Here is a 20,100-nt window from a genome sequence, read left to right as displayed (position 1 = left end):
AGCACTACACACTGGGGTCTGTTGGGGGAAAATAGGGGACAGACAGTGAGGGGTGAGGAGTTGGGGAGAGATAGCATGGGGAGAAATGCCAGATATAGGTGAAGGGGAGGAAGGCAGCAAATCACACTGCCACGTGTATACCTATGCAACAATCTTGCATGTTCTTCACACGTACCCCAAAACCTAAAATGCAATTTAAAAAAAAACAAATGTAAAAGACAAGACAGATGATAAAGAGAAAATAAAAGAAAATGAAGAAGAAATAAAAGAAATGTGAACTAGAAAAAAAAAAGAAAGAGAGCCAATTTTGGTCAGCTTTAATATGATTCCTTGGCTGGGTGTGGTGAATCCTGCCTGTATTCCCAGCACTTTGGGGAGGTTAAGGTGGGCAGATCGCTTGAACTCAAAAGTCTGAGACTAGCCTGGGCAATATGGGGAAACCCTGTCTCTACAAAAAATAGAAAAATTGCACTGCTGTGGTGTCGGGCACCTGCAGTCTCAGCTGCTATGGAGACTGAGGTGTGGGAGGATTGCTTTAGCCCATGAGGCCAAGGCTGAAGTGAACTGTGATCACTCTACTGCACTCCAGCTTAGGCAACAGAGAGAGACCTTGTCTCAAAATAAATAAATAAATAAATATAGTTCCTTATGATTTTAGATGAAAAAAAAAAAAAGAAACAATTCTGCAATAAGCAGCAATATTTCCTTGGGATGTGTATGAACAATTATTTTCTTAGTATATATTCTACAAAGTGGACTTTTTGAACCAATAGACATAAACCCATACCATTATTCTTTGCCTTTTTTTCTATTATTATACATGAATTTTCTTTTTCTTGATTATTTTACCGAAATTTAGGATACCGTTTTTTAGATTGCTCCTCTGCCATGTAATTCAATAGCCTACCAACAATTTTGGTTTCTCTTCTCATCTGTTGGTTGTACTGATTACATAATAAGATGTTGACTGGAACTTTTCCTATGACTTGGGTCCAAAACTGAAGACAAAGAAGTATTATGTACCACATTCTGTAGAAATCTGCTAACAATTGGAGCATGTCCCCCAGGGCATTCTAAGAAAAAGTTGAATCAGATAGCACCATCTATAGCATCACCCCACCCTACCTTCCCCTGTCCACCTGAGAATGCTGGGGTGGGTGGCAAGAGAGTCAGCAGCACCAGGAGATGAATGTTTATGATATAAGCCTTCGAGCTCTTCTCCCTATACAAGAGATGACCTCTTTCTCAAGCCAAGTGAAGGGGGAAAAACAGTAGCATAACTCATAGACACTGGACAGGGAGATCAGACATCTCTTTCCTCAAGAGGATGCTTGTTTTGATGCAGCAATATGCAGGATCAGCCTCTGAGGTTGATCCCCCTAGCCCTCTGAGCAGTCTTAGAGAACATTACATGTGACCCCTGGAGTTCAGGAGTGTAAGTTAGTAGAGGGACTGGTGTCTACTCTGTTGGAGATTTCCATTGGACCAACCCTTGCCAACTGGCAATTAGAGACTGTGGGATCAGGTATCTGGAAAAGGGGGTGTATTTCCACCTAAGTGCCCCTTGGGCCACACACATACAAAAAGGCAGAGGAGGGCTTCATCAGTTCCTGTGGTTCCATGTAAGAGAGAATGGAGGCCATAGAAGAAGACCAGAGCAATAGTAAACAGAGCCATCTGGCCTTCCTGAGCCCTTGAATAACTTTGTGGAGCAGTGATAATTTACTTATTGTAGACCTCATAGCACTATTTTTTTCTATTATTTGAGAAAGAAATAAACCTCATTCTTATTTAAGCCTCTGTGTTTGAGGTCTCTGTGTTCTGCAGGTCAGCCTGTACCTTAATCAACACAACTATAGAAAAGGATATCCAACTTCTTACCGCTCAACCCTGATCTCCACATCAGAAAAGCTAGATCTGGGAGAGGAAGGGGCAAGGAGAGTGTATCTCAGATAAACCATGCCTACCTCCAAAATATATGTCAACGTTGAGCTACAAGCCTAGCCTGCGATATGCAGAAAGAAGTGAACTTTAAATGGAGATGGAGATTTAGAGTTTTAAACTAGATTGCAGTATCAACATCTCAAAAGAACTGAGAAGTATTAAACTTGCTCAAGATATCATTAATAAGTGACAAGGGGAGAATTTCACAATCCAGTAGATGGAATGACTGGAGAAAAATTAAAACTACTCCACATTTGGACTAGATGATGTTGAGATTCCTCATAACTCACTGTAATTGAAACTCTCAGAAAGTACCTGTGGTTTTAGAAATCCCCTCAAGTCTTTTACTCCCTGTAGTTTAGTCTCATTCCTTTCTAATCAAAACAGTCTCCAGAAACCTAGACAGAAATACTTCCTCCTTTCCCCATATTTGTGGTCTCATTGTCTTTAAAACTCACACACTCTTCCCATTTATATCCAGGTCTCCATCCACTCTCCTATGCTCTTACATCCATCCATTCTTTTCTCTTTGCCTATTACTCCTTTCTTTGTGCCTCTGACTTTCCAACCAGCTCCTTTCAGTCTTCACTCTTTCCAGGATAGTATTTCTTTTCTGCTGCCACACTCAACTGAGTCTCCAGGACATCATAGATAGTCATGACAACCTCAGAGGACTGGGTCCACCCTCCCTCCAAACATTTATGTCCATTTGTTTCAGATTTATTCTGAAATATCAGTATGTGATCTCATTGGAAAAAGAATCTTTGTAGATCTAATTAAGGACCAAAATGTGATGCCATCGGATTAAGGAGGCCACTAAATCCAACTAGAGTGTCCTTGTAAGAGACAGGGAAAAAAAGGGACTCAGAGGAGAACACCACGTGAAGACACAGGCACAGATTACTGATTATTTAACCCAAATTTAGGACACTTATTTTAGATTGCTCATCTGTCGTGTAATTCAATAGCCTACCAAGAATTTTGGTTTCTCTTCTCATCTGTTGGTTCTACTGATTACATATTAGAGTGTTGACTGGAACTTTTTCTATCACTTGGGTCCAAAACTAAAGACAAAGAAATATTATGTACCACATTCTATAGAAAGCTGCTAACAATTGGAGCATGTCCCCCAGGTCATTCTAAGAAGCAGTTGACACATCTGCAAACCAAGGGACACAAAGTTTTGCCAGAAACCGCCAGAAGCTAGGAGACAAGAAAGGGATGACTTCTCCCTGAGAGTCTCTGGAAGGAACCAACCTGCCAACCTCAATTTCTGACTTCTGCCTTCCTGAACTAGAAAAAATCACTTTCTGATGTTTTAAGCCACCCAGTTCATGGTAATTTGTCATGGCAGCCACAGGAAACGAACACATCCAGCAACACTGCCAACTTGACACTTTCTTTGCTCACGGTGTTCTTTCACTTCCAACTTTGCACCCACCATGCCCTCCCTTTGAAGGATCTTCCCAGCCACATGCCCAGGACCCTTCCCAGCCACATGCCCAGGACCGTCCTGGTGAAAGACCTTTCAGCAAGGGTCATCCTAGCAGCCCTCCCTGGTCAATAACCTAGGTTTCTCATCCCTTTTGCTATGGTCTGAATGTTTGTGTCCCCCCAAAATTCATATGGTGAAATCCTAACCCCCAAGGGGATAATATAGTCAGCCCTTCATACCCATGGGTTCCACATCCACAGATTCAAATAACCATGGATTGAAAATATTCAATAAGTGAATAAATAAATAATAATATAATAATACAAAATAATAAAAATAAAAGACCATATAGTATAACAACTGTTTATATAACATTTAAATTGTATTAGGTATTGCAAGAAATTTAGAGATGATTTAAGTATATGGGAGGATGTACATAAGTTATACGTAAATAACACACTTTTTTTTTTCAGAATCAGTGTCTTCCTCTATTGCCCAGGCTAGAGTGCAATGGCATGATCATAGCTCACTGTAGCCTGGAATTCCTAGATTCAATCTATCCTCCCACCTCAGCCTCCCAAGTACCTGGAATTACAGGCATGTGCCACCATGTCCATCTAATTTTTGTATTTTTTTTATATAGAGATGGGGTTTCACTATGATGTCAAGGCTGGAAGTATGCCATTTTATATAAGGGACTTGAGCATTCACAGACTTTGGGATCCACAGGGCTCCTGGAACCAATGTCCTGTGGATATGGAGGAACAGCTGTATTAAGAATTGGGGCTATTGGGAAACAATTAGATCATGAATGTTGAGTCTTCATGAATAGGATTAGTGCCTTCTCACATGTAAGGATACAGTGAAAAGACAAACCACCTATAAACCAGGAAATTGGCCCTCACCAGGCACCAAATCTATCAGCTTGACCTTGGACTTTGCAGCCTCCAGAACAATAAGCAATAAATTTCCATTGTTTATAAGCTACTCAGTTTGTGGTACAGTCATGCACTTTTTCACTCAACAGCCATGGCCCTATAAGATTATAATGGAGCTGAAAAATTCCTATTTAACATTGTAGTACAATGTATTACACACGTTTGTGGTGATGCTGCTGTAAACAAACATACTACACTGACAGTCATATAAAAGCATAGCACTGTATAATTATGCACAGTTCATAATAATTGATAATGATAATAAGCAACCATGTTACTGGTTTCTGTATCTACTAAACGGTAAATTAAATCATTAATTTAGAGCGTATTCCTACTTACTTTTTTAAATCAAACTATAAAAAAGCCTCAAGCAGGTCCTTCAGGAGGTTTTCCAGAAGAAAGCATTGTTGCCATAGGAGATGATGGCTCTATGCATGTTATTGCCCCTGAAGACCTTCCAATGGAACAAGAGATAGAGGTAGAAGATGATGATATTGATACTGACCCTATGTAGCCCTAGGCTAATGTGTGTGTGTGTGTCTCAGTTTTTAATAGAAAATTTTAAAAAGTAAAAAATTTATAAAATTTTAAATAGCAAAAACATAAAGATATATAAAGAAGGAAAATATTTTTGTATAGCTGTAGAATGTGTTTGTGTTTTAAGCTAAGTGTTATTACTAAAAAGCCAAAAAAAATTTAAAGCAAAATGTTGATAAGGTAAAATTAACTTATTACTAAAGAAAGAAAAAGTTTTTAATAAATTTTGTGTGGCCTAAATGTACAGTGTTTATAAAGTCCACAGTAAGATATAGTCATGTCCTAGGTCTTCACATTCACTCACCACTCTCACTGACTCGCCCAGAACAACTTCCAGTCCTGCAAGCTCCATTCATGGTAAGTGCCTGTAGTAGTCCGTTTTCACACTGCTGGGGAAGCCTCACAATCATGGAGAAGTCTCACAATCATGGCAGAAGACAAGGAGGAGCAAGTCACATCTTACATGGTGGCAGGGAAGAGAGAGAACTTGTGCAGGGAAACTCCCCTTTACAAAACCATCAGATCTCATGAGACCTATTCACTATCAGGAAAAGAGCATGGGAAAGATCCACCCCCATGATTCAATTACCTCCTGCTGGGTCCCTCCCACAACACATGAGAATTTAAGATGTGATTTAGGTGGGGACACAGCCAAACCACATCAGTGCCCCCTATACAGGTATACCATTTTTTATATTTTTTACCATATTTTTACTGTACCCTTGATATGTTTAAATATGTTTGGATACACAAATACTTAGCATTGTGTTACAATCACCTAGAAGCAACAGGCTATAGCATAAGCCTAGGTGTGTAGTAAGCTATGTCATCTATGTCTGTGTGAGTGCACTCCATGATGTTCAACCAAAGGCTAAATCACCTAACAACACACATCTCAGAACTTAGTCATGTTTGCCATGCTCCATTCCTTTTAACCTGACATCTTACTACAGGATCTATTGGTTATTCTCATCACAGTGTTAAGAACTGAAAACGTGTTGAGGCAAACTTACCAAATTGTGGCATTGGATGGGGGCATGAGCAGGAATAGCTCAAACACAGATGGAGGAGATACTTTATTTGCATGGATTTTTGTTTTGTTTTTTTGTTTATTTGTTTGTTTCTTTCTTTCTTTTTTGTCTTTCTGACCCATTTTTCAACCTCCCAAAAAAGGACGACACAGAAGATGCATAACCCTCAAAACAAAAGCACACGTCCTACCAGGCAATGGGACCCGTGGGATGAGCTGCAGGGCAACTGTGGGGTGGGCAGGTAAGGCACAAAGAAGGGCTCACCAAACCTCCAAAAGAAAGCCTTTCCCTTCTCTCAATGTCCTGCTAAACCTGGAGCTCAGTTGCCCCAGCTATGTAGGGAATCCATGAGTCCCACATCACCCATGGGTACCCCATATTCAGTGGTGACAAAGGAATGAAAGACAGATTAAGAGAAAAGGTGGGACCAGGGGGCCACCACTTTATTACTCTGGAGAAAACAATGAAGGCCCTGAGCTCTGATCATCCACACTGTTTATTGATTACAATCACTTTGATCTACAGGGTAGGGGTGGAGTGATGGTGGAATGAATCAGTGAGCAGAAAGTGAATCAGTGGTTGGAACTGATGTATCATTCTAAGGATTGATAACATTGGCAGTTTGGGAGTTTCACAAAACAAGAACATGTGGTTATCTTTAGCTTACTGTCTATGTACTGCTGATGGAACATGGGCCTTACAAGGTGCCTACAAGTCTGGCTACGTCATAGTGCTACAAAGGGGTTTTACATCCTTGAGCACAATTGTTTATGGTAACAGAGCCGAGGTCACCCTGCACCGGAACATGAGGAATGGAGAGGACTTCCTCCTCAGAGGCCTCCTGCGGACTTCTACAGTTTGTTGTTCCTTGTTTGTGTTACTCATAACCAATTTTTTTTTTCTTAAAAAAAAAAAGAAAAAAAGAAGAAAGAAAGATAAAAAAAGAATAAAAAGAAAAAAAAGAATGAAGGAGAGGAAGAAAGAGAAAAAGGAAGAGGGAGAGAGAACAGGGGTGTTGCTTTATTGCCCGGGCTAGAATGCAGTCTAAAAATGGGTATGCCTATAATTGTGCTTAATAATAGAGACATGAAAAACATTAAAAAAATAAATAAAAAATGAGGGAAGAAAATAACAAACAAGCAGCCAACCAATATTTCATTTAAACCTGTAAATAGATGTGATGTGGTACTGATAAGATTGTATATTTTGTGTATTTAAAGTGGAGAGTTCTATAAATATTAATTAAGCTTACTTGTTCCAGATCTGAGCTCAAATCCTGGATATCGTTGTTAATTTTCTGTCTCATTGATCTGTCTAATATTGATGTTGAAGTCTCCCACTATTATTGTGTGGGAGTCTAAGTCTCTTTATAAGTTTTATATATCTGGGTATTCCTGTATTGGGTGCGTATATATTTAGAATCTTTAGCTCTTCTTGTTGCATTGATCCTTTTATCATTATGTAATATCCTTCTTTGCTTCTTTTGGTCTTTGTTGCTTTAAAGCAACTCATGCTTTTTATGTATGTATTTATTTTTGCTCTCCATTTGTTTGGTAAATCTTTCTCCATCCCTTTGTTTTGAGTCTTTATGTATCCTTCCATGGGTCTGAATGCAGCATACTGATGGGTTTTGGCTTTTTTTGCCTGACTGTGTCTTTGGATTGGGGGATTTAGTCGATTTAAATTTAGAGTTAATAATAATATATGTGAGTTTAATACTGCCATTTAATGTTAGCTGGCTGTTTTGCCTATTAGTTGATGTAAATTATCAATTATGTTGATGTGCTTTACTTTTTGGTATTTTTTAGAAAGGCTGATACTGGTTGTTCCTTTCTATGTATAGTGGTTCTTTCAGAAGCTCTTATAAAGCAGGCCTGGTGGTGATGAAATCTCTGAGTGCTTGCTTGTTCACAAAAGATTTTATTTTTCCTTTGCTTATGAAGCTTAGTTTGGCTGGATGTAAAATCCTGGGTTGAAAGTTCTTTTCTTTAAGGATGTTGAATATTGGCCCCCACTCTCTTCTAGCTTGTAGGGTTTCTGCTGAGAGATCTGCTGTGAGTCTGATAGGCTTCCCTTACTGGGTAACCTGACCTTTCTCTCTGGCTGCCCTCAGTATTTTCTCCTTCATTTCAACCCTGGTGAATCTGGCGATTATGTGCCTTGAGGTTGGTCTTCTTGAGGAATATCTTTGTGGTGTTCTCTGTATTACCTGGAGTTGAATATTGTCTTGCCTTGCTAGGTTGGGGAAGTTTTCCTGAATAATATCCTGAAGCATATTTTCCAGCTTGGATTGATTCTCTTCGTCACATTCAGGTACACCTAACAAGTGTAGATTAGGTCTTTTCACATAGTCCCATATTTCTTGGAGACTTTGCTCTTTCCTTTTTATGCTTTTTTCTCTAATCTTGTCATCTTGTTTTATTTCATTAAGTTGGTCTTCAACTTCTGATATCTTTTCTTCTGCTTGATCGATCGGCTGTTAAAACTTGTGCATAGTTCCCGAAGTTCTCGTGTTGTGTTTTTCAGCTCCATTAATTCATTTATATTTCTCTGTAAATTGTGTATTTTTGTTAACATTTCATCAAACCTTTTTTCAAAGTTCTTAGTTTCTTTGCATTGGGTTAGAACAGTTCTTTTAATTCACAGAAGTTTCTTATCATCCCCCTTTTGAAGGCTGCTTCTGTTAATGGAACACACTCGTTCTCCATCAGGCCTTGTTCTGTTGCTGATAAGGAACTGTGATCCCCTGTAGAGGAAGAGGCGTTCTGATTTTGGGTATTCTCAGCCTTTTTAGGCTGTTTTCTTCCCTTTGTTATAGATTTATCCATCTGTGGTCTTTATAATTACTGTCTTTATAACTGGGTTTCTGAGTGGATGTCTAACTTGTTGATTCCCAGCACTAAAATCTGAGCAACCCACTGCGCCGGCCAAAACAGCGGCGTTATGATTGATGGTGCTTTTCTGACTCTGCACCAAGAACCACCACACCAAGGCAGCGGCAAAACTGCCTCACTGGCCACAAGAGTCACGCTGGTGACCCGTGGGGCTCCTCCGCTGGGAATTTCCTGGTGTGTGAGCAACAAAAATCCATCTGAAAGTGTGGCGTCCTCTCGTTCTCTGCACTTTCACTGGGAACTACAATCCCAAGCTGCTAGTGATCAGCCATCTTGGATCTCTCTCTCATAACCAATTTATGTAGGCACTCTGTAAGTCCTTTCTCCTTTGTGGCTTTTCCCAACAGTCTTCCAGTGGTGGATGGGGAGGAGCAGTGTGCAAGGCGAAGATGTCCACTGCCAATGGCAGTGCCGCCCAGGGGGCAGATCAAGGTGGAACTGTGGCCCTGTTGACCCCCCGCCCCTGCCTGCCTGGGCTTTTTAGATAAAATCCAGGACTTCACAGACATGTCCTGCATGGGACCATTTCAGAGCCATTTGCTAATCCCATGAGTTTTTACTGCGCATCTACAATGTGGTGTGCAGGGTCCCCTTGGCACTGGGGAGAGGCAGGGCACAGGTGGAGAAGGCTCCCGTTCTCCTGGAGCTTATACTTTAGGGGAGAGAAAGAGAAAACAAGTAAACAACTAAGCAAGCAAGACAATTTCAGACAGTGATGTGTGCTGTGAAGAAAAGAAATGGAAAGAATGTAGAGGAATGTGACAGAGAGTGGCTGCGGGGACTCTACCTTCGACTACAGGGAGGCACCTCCACCAAGGGGATGTAGGTTTTTAAAAAAAAAGTTAATGCTAAAATTCTATATTTTCAATGTCAACAACATTTTGTAGGAAACATTGATACCATTTAAAAATATTTGATCATTTAGAATCTTTGACAGTTTTTGTTGTTTTATGTTTTATTGTTTTGATCATTTAGAATCTGTGGCAGTTTTTTTGGTTGTTTGTTGTTTTTATTGGTTTTAGATTAGGCAACTGTTCATCAAATCTGTTCAATAGAGGTTGTGGAAGAATATGCCATTTCGGGATAGAGCCTAGGGAGGAAAATGAGTGTTCTCCTGAAGAGCAAGGAAGGGCTGACACAGACAGAAGATGACACTAATAAAATATCATTAAGCCTTATTTTGTTACAGGTATTATGAAGCCTGTTTATTTATTCATTTCTTTTAATTTTTTTGAGATGGAGTCTTGCTCTGTTGCCCAAGCTGGAATGCAGTGGCACTATCTCAGTTCACTACAGCCTCTGTCTCCCAGGTTCAAGCGATTCTCCTGCCTCAGCCTCCCGAGTAGCTGGAACTACAGGTGCATACCATCACACCCAGCTAATTTTTGTATTTTTAGTAGAGATGGAGTTTCACCATGTTGGCTGGGCTGGTGTCAAACTCCTGACCTCAAGTGATCCGCCTGCCTCAGCCTCTCACAGTGCTGGGATTACAGGTGTGATCCACTGTGCCTGGCCAAAACCAGTTAATGGAATGAGCTAAGTCCAGAAAGCAAGGGCTTCATTCTTCTCTAACCACTGCCTTACAACAAAGTTCTGTTGGATCTCCTTCCATCATCACTCCTGACTCTTGGGCAGGTACCATAAATTTTAGTGACAAATCTCATTTTACTCATTGCACCTCTATTTAAGGGATTAAAATGTCCAGTCCAGTCCAATTTAACAGCAGTGTCACACCTCATTCAAAATTCCGCTTGGCCTTTCTTACAGTGAAATGAAGCAGGAATGTAATCGGTTTCTTTATTCTTTCTCCACTGTCTCTGTCTTCTCTATATTCTAGGTTCCCATGTCATTGCAAAGGAAGAGAGTATTACACAAAGAAGAGTGGATCTTCCTGTAGTTAACTATTGAATAAGGCAGACAGGCTAACATGTTCCTGCCTGCTATCATGGCAGAGTCCATATGCTGGCTTTTTCACAGGGCACATGTGTGAGTTATTGGAAGGCCTTGAGTGTACCCCACATTGCACAGTTCCATGATGCAGTGGCACATTATCTAGCTGATCTCTTGCAGCAACCTCCACCCTGAACTCCTCTTCTGCCCAACCCCATGTCCTCTTACTGCTATAGTCTCTTTGCACAACATGCCGCCCTATTGGCTGACATCCCATCATGACAATGCAAGCCCAGCTACCCTCCCATAGTCAAAGCCATATGAAGAAATTCACATACTCTTACCATGCCAATAACGGAAGGGCAGGTTGCTATCACTGCTTCTCTTCTCTCATCCTGCCATTTTGGGTTGCCCAAGCCAAAGTTTCACCTTCTGAATTTCCAAGGTGGGAAGCATTCATATTCATTCAACAAATATTTATCAAGCACTTGTATTTGCCAAGCACTGTTTACCAGTTTTTGTGTTGCCAGTGCCCATCCTCATCCCAAACTCCAGCATTCATGAAGCTCTTCCAAGAGCTTTCAAGCCACCCCCATCTGCTGCACTGAACCAGCATGCTCCTGTTAATCTGTAAGCTTTCAGTCTTGGAGTGGGATTCCAGGCTACCTTCTACCATGCTTAGAGCCCCTCACACTTGTCTTTGCAAGAAATTCAAAGCAATCTCCCTCTTAATCTAGAACCTCCACTTAATGACTCTTTAATCACTCTTTTGACTCTAGTCTTCTAGAGATGGATAGGATGGACTGGGAGTCATTGGTCTCTTTCTGATCTTTTTATAAGTCTAGGCCAGCTGTGTCTAGTATCATGTGGGTGCATTTACTGTCTTTTGTCAGCTTTGAGGCTTCAGCCAGAATTCTGAGACAACCAGAAAAGTCCCATTCAATATCTAGTTACAAATATATTTGGCCCTGAGTTTTCTTGGAAAGTATATAAATCTACGTCTTTCACCTCAACAGCTTATTACTAAGTCCATATTTTCCTTTACATACCTACACTATTATGTCATGAGACCTCATTGGTTAATTATATATTTGTGTAGCAGGATAAAATATTAAATAAGCTATTACACATACGTGAAACAAAAGACTTTTTTATATGTCATAGCTGATCTCATTTTTTCCCCAAGCCCCAAAGTTGAAGAAAATAATGATGCTGACCCAGAGACCAATAGGATTCACAGGGCACTCTAAGGCCCAGAGCATATGATGCTGAAGTTGACTGTTTTCTTGCAGCCATGAAGCCATATAAACTGTTGCTCACACAGAATCCATTTGGAAAAGGAACTGAAAAACTGAACATTTACTCAAAAGAGACTGTTTCAATTTGAAACATAATGATTAAACCAAAAGAGACTGGGCTGTCTCTCACTGGCAAGTTGAGTACCACCTCACCCCCTAGCCTAATTCCCCAGATGAAACATTGTTTTTTTTGTTAAGTCTTTCCTGAAGGCATGAGGATAACCGAGACACCTCCAGACAGTTACTTAGAACTGTACTGTTCACACAATTCAAGTAAATAATGGTTTCTTAGATTGGATTTCCTTAATTTTTTTTAAGATTTCACATCATTGTTTTCAGTGACTAGTGTTAATTTTATATGAAAAGCGGCTCTAATGTTAGCCCAAAAAAGCCCACGTTTGCTTTTCTCCTTGGGCCATTCCAAATAAGTCCGCTGTGTCATGAGAGCCCTCAGCTTGTGGTACTTGTTGGGAATGCTGTTCTGTGGAATGGGTTCCAGCAAGATGAGGATTAAGTTATTAGATCCTTCATGGAAGAGATTGTGGTGGGCAAAGTAGAGTTCATAATGGCACCACTCGCTCTGGACAAAGTTGGGAGACAAGACAAAGATGGACTTGTAACTCTTCTCAATGCAGTTGATGATGTTTTCCACAATGCTCTTGCCAGGAACAAAGTTTCTCTCATGGAGACAAATCTGCATACCTTCTTTCTCTAGGTTTGGTACTAATTCATTTTTCACCCAGTAAGAATCGTGTTCACTATATGAAATAAAAGCATGAAACTGGAGATTTCTTTGGAGTTCTTCTAAGGGTACATTCCTGGCCCTGCGTTGGGTCTGGGTCCACTGGCACACCATCCTGAGATACCAGGGCAGATCCAAGTAGATGCAGAGGGAGGTCATAGTCACAGCCAACACCAGCATGGTGGCCCCAATAGTGACGATCAGCAGAGTTATGTTGCAAGATAATTCAGACATGTGAAAGTCCTCCAGTGGGGTTCCTCTATAACCATCTGGGTAGTCACACTTATAAGAATCAGGCCAGCCTTCTATCACTTCACTTGATACTTGGCCTATATTTTTGACAAATTCTCTTAGATCACAGGTACAGTGAAATGGATTGTTCCCTGCTTTTACTGACTTCATCGTCTGGCAGCTCTGGAAGAAATTAGTTGATGGGTGGGAAACTGAATTGTGATCAATGATCAATACAGAAAGCCTGCTAAAGCTGCCACATCCAGGAAGGTCGGTTAAATAATTGAAAGCAACATTGAGTTCCTGCAAAGCTTCCAGTTTTATGACTTGTTTAGGAATGCTCTTTATTTTATTGCTGTGAAGATCAAGTACCTTGATCCTGGGAGGTAAACATCTGAAAACAGAGTCAGTAAGTATATTTGAAGACAAATTTAACACCACTATACTCTCAACCCAAGTGCAGTTTTCCTCATGTCTACCAGATTCCAAAGAATTCCAGCTAACATCCAATATTTCCAAAGATGGCATCTCCTTAGTCATGAGACCTACTTTGAAAAGGTCTTTTAATCCATTCTTTCGTAAGATAAGTGTCTCCAATTTAACTAACGTGGAACATTTTTCAAAAATACTATCTGTGAAAACATTCTGGGTAAAGTTCAAAAACTTGAATGTGCTTGGTGCATGAGGACACAGCATGTGTATAAATGGTGTATCCGAAATGGTTAACATCATAATGTTCATCTCGGAAAACACTGTGTACAATGCTGTCTGCGAATAAAGAAAAACTTGGTTTGTGATATGTTCTATTTTCAATGCTTTCAATGTCGTTTTAGAATAAGTAAAATATTCTTCGTGAATGCTTTCAATTATTGTTAAATTGTAAATATTGAGATATTCCACAGGTTTGGGCCAAAGGTATTGAAAGACTCTAACCAGGCATTTCCAAGTTGTTTCCATGTGGTTGAGGGTAAAATTCAGTAAGTTTGGACCTCGGGTGAGTTCTGATAAAAAATTAATGAAAACTTGACAGTTGTCATCATTCAATTTAATATTAGTCAGTTGTAGGCACCCTAGAGTATTAACTGATATACTCACTTGGATAGAGAATAAACTGTTTGGGTGAAAAACAAGGTGAAGTGTTTTTGCATTCAGAACTTGTAGACTTTCTTTCTCATTTTCTTTCACATAATAATTTCTTAAATCCAGAAGGATATAACTTAGATGCAAGTGAGCAACTGGCAGCAAATCTAATCTTTGTAACTTCATAGCACTCAATCCCAAGAAATTCAGTTGCGACAAGTTGCCGAATTCCTTACAAATGGGCAGGGCCTTGAAGTCATTGAATGAGAGATCTAAATGCCTGAAACTCACAACAGGATGGCAAGAGATCTTTTGCAACTGATTATGAGATAAATCCAAGTATTCCAAATCCTGATTGAACTTGAAGACACTGAAATCAAGTAGCTGGATTCTGTTATGGGAAAGTATCAAAACTTTCAACTCTGACAGAAAGCTCACGTCAGAAACCTGAAGCTCAGATATGTAGTTCTGAGACATATCTAAGACTTTGGTTTTCAGCGGTAGGTCTTTTGGAACTTGAGTAAGGCCTCTTTTTGACTTGTCTACTGCAAATTCACTTTCATCGGAGAACTGGATGATGGTTCCAACTATTATGATCATAAGGCCAACAAAACAGGAGCTTTTCACAATAGGTTCATTGTCTTTGGTCATGATGTTGCAGTGGCTATCCTAAAGGGTTGTTATTCTTCAGAGTATCTTGATATGAGTCCAAATTCTAGAAATATAATATACACTGAGATTAATAAAGATCAGATGGTTACTTTCAAAATTCTACTTACTAACCATGAAACCTAAATGATTTATTCATTCACTAGCAGAGTCATTTCTGTCCATATAATTTTTTTTTTTTTTTTTTGAGATGGAGTCTCGCTTTTGTGGCCCAGGCTGGAGTGCACTGGCCCAATCTCAGCTCACTGCAACCTTTGCCTCCTGGGTTCAATCGATTCTCGTGCCTCAGCCTCTCAAGTAGCTGGGACTACAGGTGCGTGTCACCACGTCGGCTAATTATTTTGTATTTTTAGTAGAGACGGAGTTTCACCATGTTAACCAGGATGGTCTCAATCTCCTCACCTCGTGATCCACCCACCTCAGCCTCCCAAAGTGCTGGGATTACAGGTGTGAGCCACCGCTCCTGGCCATCCCCATAATTTAATGATGCTTTTTATTACCAGTTGTACAGCTTGCTCATGCCAGAAGGAGCAATACAGGCCTTATTATCAAAGAACTGTGGTTGTGTGTTTTGACCTGTCTGGTTGCTGCCTGAGGGAGTCACACTCAGGGGTTTGCCTTTGTTTTGCACACCTTAGAACTTTCTTAGGGCTGGAGCAACCTCCTGGGTGGTGTTCGTTGTAAACATTTAAAGGCAAATATACTCCTGAGCAAGGGCTAACAGTGGGAGCAAGCAGTGGACACAACCAAAACCCTGGAAAATATGCAAAGATATATGGGAGAAAAAAGGCTTTGGAAATCTCTGTATATACCAGGGAGTCTAGAAGTTCACCAAGGTGCCCAAGCCTGGATACATGCTCAGAAGAGACCTGAGAAAATCCTCAACTTTCACCCCTGGCTGATCTCTAGCTTCCATGCATGCAGAAAGTGAAGGCTAAGGTGGAGTTGTGAATAGCCTGGCTAAGCATTAAGAAAGTGCTCCAACACAGCCAATCTGCAAAGATCAGGGGAGTTTTTGGTTTTGCTTTTGGTATTTTGCTTTGTTTTTGTTTTTGCTCCAGATGTTTAAAGAAATCTCAAGTCACTAGCTGACCACTAAGCTAACTGGACAGAGAATTTAATAGCCACACAGGACAAAGAATAGTCTTTATAAAAAATATTTAGAAAAGTAATTAAACAAGCAACTACAAGCCACAAGAAGCAACAATACACTCTGGGAAAGGGAAGCCAGGCACACCTGTAATCCTGGAACTTGGGGAAGGCAAGGCAGGCGATCGCTTGGGCCAAGAGTTCAAAGCCAGTCTGGGCAACATGGCGAAACTCCATCTCTACAAAAAATACAAAAATTAGCTGGACATGGTGGCATGTGCCTATAGTCCCAGCTACTTGGGAGGCTGAGTTGGGAGGATTGTTTGGGGCTGGGGAAGTTGAGGCTGCAATGAGCCATGATCACACCACTGTACTTCAACCTGGGTGACAGAATGAGACCCTGTCAAAACAAAACAAACAAAAAAAAAACACCCTGTGGGAAAAGGGGACAGAATTTGATTTCTAGAGCTACCTCATTCTAGTGTTTAAAATGTCTGGGAAAAAAAAAAGAATCACTAGCCCCCAGATTTGCCAGTTGACTTGCTCTGGATTTTGCCCTGAAGTTACACAAACTGCAAAAAGCAAATGGAAAGAGATTGTTGTATTTTTGATTGTGTAACTTGGCATTAAAGGAATCTCCAATTTATTTGCTTTTAAAAAATTAGCCATGCAAAGAAACAAGAAAGTACTGTTCATTCACAGGGGGAAAAAAATTAAAAGAACAAAGTCAGATAACTGACATTAGCTAACATTAAGACTTACTACAAAGCTACAGTAATCAAGGCAGTGTGGTTTTGGTGAAAGAATGTACAAATAGATCAAACGACCAGAATACAGAGCTTAGAAATAGACCCTCTCAAAAATAATCAACTGCTGTTTGAAAAAGGAGCAAAGGCAACTTAGTGGTGAATGGATAGCGTTTTCAACAAATGGTGCTAGAGAAAGTAGACCCCCACATGAAGAAGAAGGAGAAGGAGAAGAAGAAGAGGAGGAAGAGGAAAAAGGAGGAGGAGGAGGAAGTTAGACACAGATCTTAACAGTTTTCACAAAAATTAGCTCAAAATTAAACATAGACATAAATGTAAAATGTAAAACTATGAAAATTCTAGAAGATAGCATAGGAGAAAATCTAGGTGACTTTGGCTTGGGTGATGACTTTTTAGATACCACATCAAAAACATAATCCAAGAAAGAAAACACTGTTAAGTTGGACTTCATTAAAGTTAAAATGTTTGCTTTGCAAAAGAAATTGCAAGATAGTGAAAAGACAAACCACAGACTGAGAGAAGATATTTGCAAAACACATAGATGATAGGGACTTGTATCCAAAATATGCAAAGAACTTTTGAGCTCCACAATAATAAAACAAACAACCTAGTTTTTAAATGGGCACAAAAATCGAAACAGACACCTCACCAAAGAAGATCTACAAAGAGCAAATACACATATAGATAGCTATTCAACATCATATGTCATCAGGGTATTGCAAATTAAAACAGCAATGAAATTACACTACACTTATGAGAATGGGTAAAATACAAAAACAACATCAAATGTTGGTGAGGATGTGGAGCAACAAGAACTCTCTTTCACTGTTGGTGGGGATGCAAAATTGTGCAGGCACTATGGAAGGCAGTTTGATAGTTCCTTATAAAACTAAGCATAGTCTTACCATATGATCCAACAAATCACATTCCTGGGTATTTAACCAAAATAACTGAAAATTTATGTCCACATAAAAGCCTATACATGGATGTTTATAGAAGCTTTATTCATAACTGCCAAACATTGGTAGCAACAAGATATCCCTCAATAGGTAAAAAGATGAACAAACTGGTACATTCACACGATAAAAATATTATTCAACAATTAAAAAATGAGCTGGAGAAGCTATCAAATGGCTGAATAGAGGCGCCTAGCACCCACCCCCTCTGCAAAGAACTAAAACAGTGAGCAGATAATCACACATTAAATGAGCATCTAAGAGAAAACACTGGAATTCAGTAGGGAAGTGACAGTGGACCTCTGAGGCATGGAAGAAAAGGGAAGGGAAGCAGCCTAGCTGGGACTAGCTCTGAACCAGGAGGAAGTCCCCATTCCAGGGAAAGGATAACTGAGAGATCTTCAGAGGTCCCCATTTCCACTATAGACTCCTGTAATCCTAGCCATGAGCTAGCACCTTGGCCCTCGCAGGCCTTGAGACTTCTGAAATCTATGCAATGGCATTTGTTTCACAATGGGACTTCGTATTGGGTCCCACATCACCCATGCCCTGAGATCCAAACAGCTTCAACATAGTGCTATTTTAAGAGTCCAGCCTTCACCATACACATCCTGTTCTGGGGCCTAACAACCCTGAATCTCCATACTCCTGAAGCCCTGCTGATACTCTCCTACATCCACCTAGAGGGCTACAGTATTGTAATGCCAGCTAAACCCAGCAGTGCAGCTAGGTCCCCAGCACTCTAGCACATGCAATGCCCTACATCCCAGGAAACAGGAAGCGCAGTGCACCTAGTGGCTCTCCCTGGGACAAAGGGAGTCAAAGTATGCATGCCCCAGAGCCTAAGAGCTACCCGCCCAGGGCCACTGACAATTACAGCAACCCCACCTTCCCTAGCAGCAGGACAACCACACACCTACACATGCCTTCAAGGGGCCTGAGGACAGGTCCACCATGTGCTGTACTGCTAGTGCCTGACTGACATTGCCATGGCCAACACTCATCCACGCATGTCACATGGGGTCCTGCGGACTGGCTTGTCCAGCCTGCTGCTGCCACTGCTGCTGCCTGTGTATGCCACTTGGGGGCCAGAGGGTTGGCCCACTTTTTCTACTGCTACAGTGGATGCCACACAAATTGTGCAAGGGCCCAAGAACTTGCCTTCCCATTTGGTCCATTACTGCCACTGCAAGTATCCAAATAAATCTCCTGGAGGCTGAAGGACCTCCTGCCTGGACCCATCACCACCAGTGCCCACATACATCACTCAGGGGCCTGAGGACTGGCAAGCCCAGTCCACTGCTGCCATCACTGGTGCCTGAGTACAGGCCTGCCTGGTGTCCCCATCTGAATTCCACAAAACTTTTAACAAACAGTTAATACCAATTTTTCTCAAACTATTCAAAAAAATTGAAGGAATTCCTAACTCATTCTACAAAGCCAGCATTTTTCTGATACAAAAACCAGACAAGGACTGGCTGTGGTGGCTCACACCTGTAATCCCAGCACTTTGAGAGACTGAGGCAGGCAGATCACCTAGGGTCAGGAGTTTGAGACCAGCCTGGGCAACTGAGTGAGACTCAGTCTCAAAAAAAAAAAAGAAAAGGAAAGAAGGAAGGAAGGAAGGAAAGAAGGGAAGAAAGAAAGACAAGATAAAAGAAAAAGAAAAGAAATCAAGAAAGCAGTCCTATCTGCATAGTTACAAGACAATTACAATACCTAGGAATAAGCTTAATCAAGAAGACAAAAGATCCCTACAACAGAAACTACAAAATACTGATGAAAGAAATTGAGAACACTAAAAAATCGAAAGGCATCCCATGTTCATGGATTGGAAGAATTAATATTGTTAAAATGACTTCACTACTCAAAGCAATCTACAGATCCAATGCAATCCCATCAAAATACCGATGATATTATTTACAGAAATATAAAAAATAATCTCAACATTTGTATGGAACCACAAAACACCCCAAATAGCCAAATCAATACTGAGGAAAAAGGATAAAGCTGAAGGGATCACATTACTTGACTTCAAAAGATATTACAAAGAAAAACTAGCAAGGTATTGGTACAAAAACAGATACACAGACTAAGAAAACAGAATGCAGAACTCAGAAATTAATCCACGTATTTACAGCCAATCAATTTTCAACAAAGGTGCCAACAATATATAATTGGGGAAAGGTTACTCTCTTCAATAAATGGTGCTGGCTTCACATTCTTTCATATGTATAAGAATGAAACTAGACCCCTATTTCTCACCATACACAAAAATCAACTCAAAATGGATTAAAGACTTAAATGTAAGACTTAAAAGTATAAAACTACTAGGAGAAAGCAGAAGAAATGCTTTAGGACATTGGTCTAGGTAAAGATTTTATGGCTAGATTTCAAAAGCACAGGCAACGAAAACATAAATAGACAAATGGGACTATATTAAACTGAAGAACTTCCACACAGCAAAAGAAACAATCAATAGAGTGAAGAGATAGCAGGATTAAATGAGTGAAAATGTTTGCAAACTAATCATTCAATAGAGACTGATAACTACAATATACAAGGAACTCAAACAACTCAACAGCAAAAAAAAAAAAAA

The 20,100-nt window shown here is 40.3% G+C and overlaps 2 protein-coding genes across 6 annotated transcripts in view; both read right to left on the bottom strand.

Annotated features, from left to right (window-relative positions):
- The window catches only part of TLR1 (toll like receptor 1), a 39,374-nt gene extending 28,260 nt beyond the window's left edge, over nt 1-11,114 (bottom strand). The window contains exon 1 of the mRNA XM_037738010.1: nt 11,014-11,114. The gene's annotated coding sequence lies outside the window, so the exon portion shown is untranslated. The remainder of the gene's footprint in view (nt 1-11,013) is intronic.
- Nucleotides 11,115-11,157: 43 nt separating this feature from the next.
- TLR6 (toll like receptor 6) overlaps nt 11,158-20,100 on the bottom strand; it is a 24,304-nt gene continuing 15,361 nt past the window's right edge. For 4 of the 5 annotated variants that reach the window (XM_017527275.2, XM_017527276.2, XM_017527273.2 and 1 more), the window contains exon 2: nt 11,158-14,735. In XM_017527275.2, the coding sequence (XP_017382764.1) occupies nt 12,281-14,671 (2,391 nt within the window). In that variant the 5' untranslated portion in view covers nt 14,672-14,735 and the 3' untranslated portion in view covers nt 11,158-12,280. Of the gene's footprint in view, nt 14,736-15,926; nt 16,018-20,100 lie in introns of all 5 variants that reach the window. The other variant, XM_037738004.1, reaches the window with a different exon arrangement.

The sequence above is a fragment of the Cebus imitator genome, unplaced genomic scaffold (assembly GCF_001604975.1).
Source record: "Cebus imitator isolate Cc_AM_T3 unplaced genomic scaffold, Cebus_imitator-1.0 Scaffold47, whole genome shotgun sequence".
NCBI classification, from domain to species: domain Eukaryota; kingdom Metazoa; phylum Chordata; class Mammalia; order Primates; family Cebidae; genus Cebus; species Cebus imitator.
This window is presented reverse-complemented; position numbering and strand designations above follow the sequence as displayed.